Below are 7,638 nucleotides of genomic sequence, written 5' to 3'. Positions count from 1 at the left end.
AACAGCTTTTGACTAAGATGCAGGTTCTCAGGAGAAACAAAAAAAAAAGAGGGAATCAGAAAGTAGATGCAACAAATATTTACTTATACAGACTTTTTTTGGGGGTGGGGGAGGTTTCTCTTTATCACAGTATAAAGCAGAAAACAGACATTTGGCTTTTTCATTTACATGGACAATGCTTACAGAAAAACCACCAGTTGATACTCATATCATTCTGTTTTATTAATTGATTGGCTCATTACAAAGATACAGATGTCTAGGGCAGACTAACCTCACCATTTATACTATCCAGATGATATACACAAAAATGTGCATGTTTTCATAGTGCCATGGTAGGAAAAAATTCTTTCTCTCTTCTGTAGTCCCGGACTAGAAACAGGAAAAAATTTCATGCCAAAATTTGTTGGGCACTTTAATATAATCTTCCCATTTCTGCCACTAAAATAACAAAATTGGTATTACAAGTTAAAATACAAAAGCTGTTTCTTCTTTTTGGTTTTCTTTTTTGCCATTTTGCTAATTGTTTTATAACCACAAAAAACTAGTACAGAGAAAGCCCTGCACAAAACACCACAGTAAAGGTTCAGAGATGGAGGTGTTCCTTTAGCAAAGCTGACATTCAGTCTCTGGTGTTTAGAATTGAGGCTGCAATCCTTGTTTTTGGGTGGATCTCAGGGTGTGTGAGCACAGTCTATGCTTTAACTAGGTTTGAACAGAAGAACGGCCACTGGGCCTGCGTAGAAGAAGACGACGTGCTTAGTTTCACGAGTCACATCACTACCGACGTCTCTCTCCACCATGCAGTGCCAGGTGGGGCTGTGCTTCCTGTCAAACTCCTTCAGATGGGCCGCAATATCCTTCCCTGTTATATTTCTCCAACGTTTTGAGTAGCTCACTCCACCAAGTCTTGTTGGATCTCCTCCAACATGTCTGCATTTTTTATCACAGCCTCTCAGTCCCAAAGGACGCCTGGTAGCACAATGGTTAAGCACGCGCCTTAACTGAAAGGTTGGTGGTTAGAAACCACCAGCCACTCCCCAGGAGAAAGATATGGCAGTCAGCTTCGTTAAAGATTACAGCCTTGGAAATCCTATGGGGCAGTTCTACTCTGTCCTGTACGATTACCATAATTGGAATAGATTCCACGACAGTGTTTTTTTTTTTTCCTGTTCGCACAAGGTCACTGCGGAACAGGAACTGGCCAGCTGCAGTGGTCTCCCAGGGAAGGGGTTAGAGTGGCTCAAGCACAGTGGGAACTGCCCAAAGGCCTAACAGGTTTTACAAATATGCAAATAATCTGCTACTTAGACATAAAACGTTTATTTCTTTCAAATCACAAAGTAAGGCACCACTGGATTAAACATATTTTGCGATTTTTACTAAATAAAATGCATAGTGAAATAAATACTAAACACTAAATTTTAATACTGTGATACATTTCAATATAAAATGATGTGAATGTTAAAATACCTTATTTTCTGGAAAATACCATATATCTGGAAATTTTATGGGAGAAAAACACATGTAATCTCTGATTTCAGGGAACAACACACTCATTTTTTTGTGATTTGCTATAGTTTAAAATTTTAGAATAGAACCTATTCAAAGTTTTGGATACCATGAGAATGTTAATTTTCAAAGGTGGTGTGGTATATAGCTGTACTGAAACATTCACTTAAAAAATACATCAGAAAACATCTCTATTCTGGATCCAAGACAACTTTGAGCTGTGACCCTGTTTCAAACTCAGGATAGTCTCTGAAAACTTGGGACATACAAGTAAATTGGTCAATTCTTACTATAACTCACAAAATTCAGACCCACTTTCTCTGGGTTAGACTTTTCTCTGCCATACTCTCTAGGAAGGTCAAACTCCATCTTTTCTGAAGTGGGTCATTAAGTTTTATCACAGAGATGTTGATCCCTGTTGAAGTCAGGTCAAAGAATCCAAAATAAAATGCTGCTGCTAAATTAGGAAAATGCTAAAGATAAAATACATTTTTGAAAATACTTTGCCAAGCATGTTATACCTTCATATTTCTTGATTCTCTTTGGGCAATGAGCCCCAAGTGACTGCATGGAAAACAGATGCAAAATAGAGAATAAGGATAAACAGACAAGTTCTCTAACGTATTAAGTCCCAGACTTTGGCAAGGAAAATTATAAAAATACAATATATTCAAATGGTAACCTCATAATTTACTAGACACCCCGGTTGCTTTTATATAAATGAAACATTTATTCTATAAATAGGAATGCATTTTTCAAAGTTTTCTTTGGATTAATTTCTTATTAGAATCTTCCAGTAATACATGAGTAATACACTGAAACCAAGATACAAAGTTTAGGTAGATAACATATACATACGTGGTCATGTGCTCTTAAAAAATAAGTCATGGTAGTTATAAACATAATCATCCATATAAAAACATCTAAGTGGAAATATTGTTTTCCATCTCTAGAGCTAGATTTAAAAGTCTCAGTAAGGTTTTGTAAACAAAATCGTATTAAAAAAAAGGCAAGGCTGGCTCTTCCTATGATCCTTTAGTGGAGTTTTATTTGTGTAGATCCAAGACAAATTATTTTTCTGAATAGATTAAAAATAAATTCCTTCCAATTTCCAGTAGCTATCTCCCTAATTCTCTCGATCCCATAAGCATCAGATTTAAATTTTAGAGCGCACGTTACCCACTAAATGAAACCTGTTCTCTTTTTCCCTATTTCTGACTTGCTACTTTCCCTGACGTCTTCCTACCATGATGGAGGCTGCCTCGCCTCTTCTGGCCCTAAGCACCATGCTCGTCAGGAGAGGAACAACGGCTGCTTCAAATCCATCAGGCAGGCATCCAGCTGACAAATGAGTGTCCAAGCCAGCTGGTTCTGAGCCCGGAAGACTCGACAGGCTTTCAGTTTCTTTCCAATGGCTTTATTCCATGTGACTATAAACTATATGAGATCAATTTGTGACCTCGGTCCTGTGAAGCAACACTTGCAGACAGATATTAGGGAGAAAGGAAAAACAAGGGAGCAAAATCCAAGGTCAAGTTATCTGCCAAACAAGGTGTTAGGTCCTAACTTACTTTTTAGTTACCTCTTGACTTGCTAAAGTTCATCTTGCCTTAAAAAAAAAAAAAATAGCCTAGATGTTTTTCCATTAGCCTCCATTGTGTAGCTCTCTGCTGTCCAATAAGATAGCCACCAACCACATGTGGTTACTGACCACCTGAGATGGGGCTGCTCTGGGTGGAGATGTGCTGTCAGTGTAAAACATACCAGATTTGGAAGACTTAGTACCAGAAGATGAATGTAAAAATCTCATTAATAATTTTCATCTTGATTACACATTGAAATGATAATATTTTGCATATATAGGATTAAATAAAATATATTATTAAAATTTCACCTGTTTATTTTTTTTTAATTTTTTAAAAAATGTGGCTACTAGAAAGTTTTAAATTGTATTTGTGGCTGACATTATATTTCTGTTATTTCTATTGGACAGCTGTGTCCTAGACCCTACCTCAGACTGCCAAAGATTGGACATTCTGTAACCCCAAAATATCATGGGAGCCCTCATTCAAGCAACTTGCTTAGGTGGGTCCGAAGTCCATGGAAACAGGCAAGAGGCCAAGCATGCATAAAAAGCATGAAAGTAAACAGTTCTCAGAGACTATAATAATAATTTCATAGCAAGTAAGCAGTGAATGTTTGAATTTGGTTGGTTGAAAGCTGGAGTACAGTTCATCTCTGCCTACTTGCTACAAAAGCCTATCCATCTCCAAGCAGCCAACACTGGTAGGCTGTAGCTGAAGCAAGCATAGGTTTGAGCATATATACAATATAAAAAGCTAAGTGCGTTTCTTTACCAGATCCCCCCCAATACACACACACACACACACACACATTCCTACTTCACCTTTCTTTCTTCCTTAACGCCAATATAAAGGGGACAAAGGAAAGAAAAGGGGAGGAGGCCGTGCAACTCTTGGATAGCAACCACAGAAGCAGCTCTTGAGCTTGGGCGCAGGAGGGCAGGTAAGGATCACCTTGGGATGGGAGGCAGTGGTGGAGCACCTCTTTCTCGTCGATTGGATCCACCTTGATGGGGAAAAATAAAGGACAAAATATAACTTTGGTTAGGAAAAGTCTTATGTGCTCACTGTGGAATTTCAGAGATGGTTGTAAAGGTTCCCCCTATAACCAAGGCTGAGAACTAACTGGCCTATGTGGATAAGAAGTGAGACATGAAAGGCTGAAGCAAGAGAGGATCTGAGTAAACGTTACAACAGAAGGCTGGCCCCCACTGGCTACTGCACACTTGTACGAAGTTAAGAAAGTCTCCCCTTTAAAAAAACTGAATGAATTATTTTTCTCTTTATCTGAAACATAGTATGTGCTTATTATAAAAGGTTTAGAAAATATGGATGAGTAATAGCAAAACAAAAAATTCACCCAAGCTTGTACCATCCAGAGATAACCATTAATTACATGTGTATATTTTCCATTTGTTTTTCTATATACTTTCCTTTTTTCTTCTAGAAATATAATCATACATATCTACATTTTAGTTTGAATATCTTTCAAAGTCATTATTCTTTATCAGTACAATTACCAGTGATACACTGAATTCTCTTATAGGGGTTATAGCTTATTTACTCAGTCCCTTTTGGAGGGCCGTTTAGGTATCTTCCAATTTCTAAACAATGCTTTTTTTAAGCTATGCATATTCATGGACTATCAACACTATAAACAGGCTTAAATTCCATTCATATTAATCTATTTATTTTTTGGTTCATTTATGCCACATCCCTTTTTTAAGATCTAATAAGCACCAAGCATGAAGCCAGGAATTCAGATGCTATGAGCAGGTGTACAGGGGCACATGTCAGTTGGGTAGGTCTGCTATGAGATTCACTGCTCAGAGACTCAGTTCAATCATCACTTGTCAGATTCCTCAGCCTACATCTCAACATCCACCCTAAGACCCCACTTAGAGATTTCCATGATAGAACCAAATCTCTGAGCAAGTAGGGCTGAGGAAAACCCTGGCAGCTCATTACCTTACCTCTCTCTCCCGCTCACCTTCCCCAAGCAAGTCTTTTCTTGGTTAAGTATCTGAGGAAAGACTCATCTGGATGTAAGCTAGTCAGGGAGCCTGCTCCTCTATTGCCACACCACAGGCGGTTAGCAAAATGAGGGCTGGCCTTGGACAAAGCTGTAATTAGGGGACACTGAGTATGCTCTCTGGAGTCCTGGTGGGAGAGTGGATAAGCACTCAGCTGCTGAATGAAAGGTTGGTGGTTTGAACCCACCAGCAGCTCTGTGAGAAAAAGATGTGGCAGTCTCCTTCTGTAAAGATTATAGCCTTGGAAATTAGCATGAAAAAAAATATTAAATGCATAATCTGGAAATAGTTAAAGCAAATCTACAAAATATTTGAGGGAAGCAGTAGAAATTAATCCATCAATTTAACTAATATTTTAAAATGCCTCCTGTATCTCAGGCTGTGGGCCACATGCAAAAGATAAAATAGTGAGCAGGATACAGTTCTAATCCTCAAGTTGCTTACAGTCTCAAATAAAGGAGGGTGGGGAGGGGATATGTTTAGTTACTAAATTAAAAATCTAGAGGGGCTGGAGAGGATGATTCTAATATTGTTTTTTAAATACAAGTAATATTAAAATTAGGAGCTCTGGTAGCATAATGCCACCAGCCACTCCTCGGAAGGAAGGTTGGGCAATCCTACTTCCGTAGTGATACTGCCTCGGAAACCCAAGGAGGGGTCGCTATGAGTCGGGGCTGACTCGACGGCAAACAACAACAAAATATTAAAATTAGAAGAAGAATGTTTATAAGAAATCAGAAAAAATAGAGTCTACACAAACAACTCCTTCAAGTGAATTCCTCATTAACGCCCAAGGCGGAGAAAAAACAGCCTGTGCTCTTCAGATAGAAGCTTCTTTTCTGACACACACACACATGCACACACACACAGAGAGAGAGAGAGAGAGAGAGAGAGAGAGAGAGAGAGAGAGAAAGAATTCAGTTATCTGTTCTTTACCACAAAAACGAAACTCACTGCCGCCGAGTCGGATCTGATTCATAGTGACCTCTCCTTGGGTTTCTGAGGCGGTATCACTATGGAAGTAGATTGCCCTACCTTCCTTCTGAGGAGTGGCTGGTGGGTTTGAACCCCCAGCCTTCTGGTTAGCAGTCAAATGCCTTAGACATTACTCCACCAGAGCTCCTTAGTGAGACTTATTTTTCACCAAAAACTCGGACCAACTCTGGTGTGAAAATTTTATTATAGTACCCATTTTTAAATTAGGCATTGTCTAGGAATGCACTATTCTACATAAATGAATTTTTCTAGGAATTAAGATTTTTCCTTTCAAGCAACAATATTCTGTTTATACCTGGCATTTATTCATGGAAATTTTGCTAAAATACTTAATTCTTTGGGTTCTTTAACAGAGGCTCAAAACACAATCTACTCTGTTCTTAAGCCAATAGAAACATCTGGTATTGTCCTATGTAGTCATATGTAGCACAACTCTGCATCCCACTGCCTCCTTTGACTTGAGCCTGCCTCCTATCACTTTTCCCTCCTATCACAGTGATTTTGCTTCTAACCCACCTTAACTTCTGCTGATGGTAATCTGCTCTAAGGCTGGGAACCAACCAACCAACTTATTTAAGAATTGTGTGTTGTGCAAGAATTGTGGGCTCTGAGTATGTGTAAGGTGCTCTGCTAGGCAGTAGGGATATGACTAGGGACATGGCTAGGAACATGGTAACGATTATCTGACATGCTCAACCAATAACTTTTTCTCCCCATATTTCTGGCTTGGCAGGTTACTTCTGAGGCTAAGGTTGCTACAAGTTTGAGCCTTATCAGCGATTCATGTTTATTTCATTCTTTCTTAGTCCTATTCATTTTACTGTGAAATTTGTCTATTTTCTCTTCTCATTTATATTTCTTCAACAAGGAAAAGCAATATACTTTATAGTAGCAATGGATATATTAGAAAAAAACAGAACCAATCTAAATGGCTAATAATAGTAAACTAAAGTACTGCATGAGGACTTGATTGAGTACTGTGAAATGAAAACAATGTGGTAAAACGGGGAAGCATTTACTAAAAAAATGTTATGTAAACCTCACCAGGAAACTGTACTCTCTAATTATGTCTATATAAAAATTAGAATTATGTGGACAAAACTGGAAGAGAACCTGATAAAATGAAAATAAGTTACGCTGAGAGGGAGAGATTATGGGTATACTTAAATTTTTGTGTAATGCTTGGCAAAGCTATAATTATAATACATTTAAAATACTGAAGGAGTTACAGTTAGTTTTTGTTATAATTTATAAGATATTTTGCCACTCTCTAACTAGCAGGAATGGAAGATGGCTCTATTGGTGCTAACTCAGGAGGAGCAGAATGGGAGAAGATTGCCCAGACAAGCAAAACAATAAAATTTAACCTACTAGCAAACCAAAAGGAGCTCTGGTAGCATAGTGCCTAAGGCACTTCACTGCTAACCAGGAGGCTGGCGGTTCAAACCCACCAGCCACTCCTCGGAAGGAAGGTTGGGCAATCCTACTTCCGTAGTGATAACTGCCTCGGAAACCCA

At 38.5% G+C, this 7,638-nt stretch overlaps 1 protein-coding gene across 1 annotated transcript in view; it reads right to left on the bottom strand.

Moving 5' to 3' along the window:
- Nucleotides 1-4,042: 4,042 nt before the first annotated feature.
- The window catches only part of WIPF1 (WAS/WASL interacting protein family member 1), a 34,324-nt gene continuing 30,728 nt past the window's right edge, over nucleotides 4,043-7,638 (bottom strand). Inside the window, exon 7 of the mRNA XM_007940210.2 lies at nucleotides 4,043-4,098. Within this exon, the coding sequence (XP_007938401.1) occupies nucleotides 4,043-4,098 (56 nt within the window). The remainder of the gene's footprint in view (nucleotides 4,099-7,638) is intronic.

The sequence above is a fragment of the Orycteropus afer genome, unplaced genomic scaffold, assembly GCF_000298275.1.
Source record: "Orycteropus afer afer isolate SDZICR_OR568_19922 unplaced genomic scaffold, OryAfe1.0 scaffold00001, whole genome shotgun sequence".
NCBI lineage: Eukaryota > Metazoa > Chordata > Mammalia > Tubulidentata > Orycteropodidae > Orycteropus > Orycteropus afer.
The sequence above is the reverse complement of the archived record's forward strand: the minus strand, read 5'-3'. Positions and strand labels throughout refer to the sequence as shown.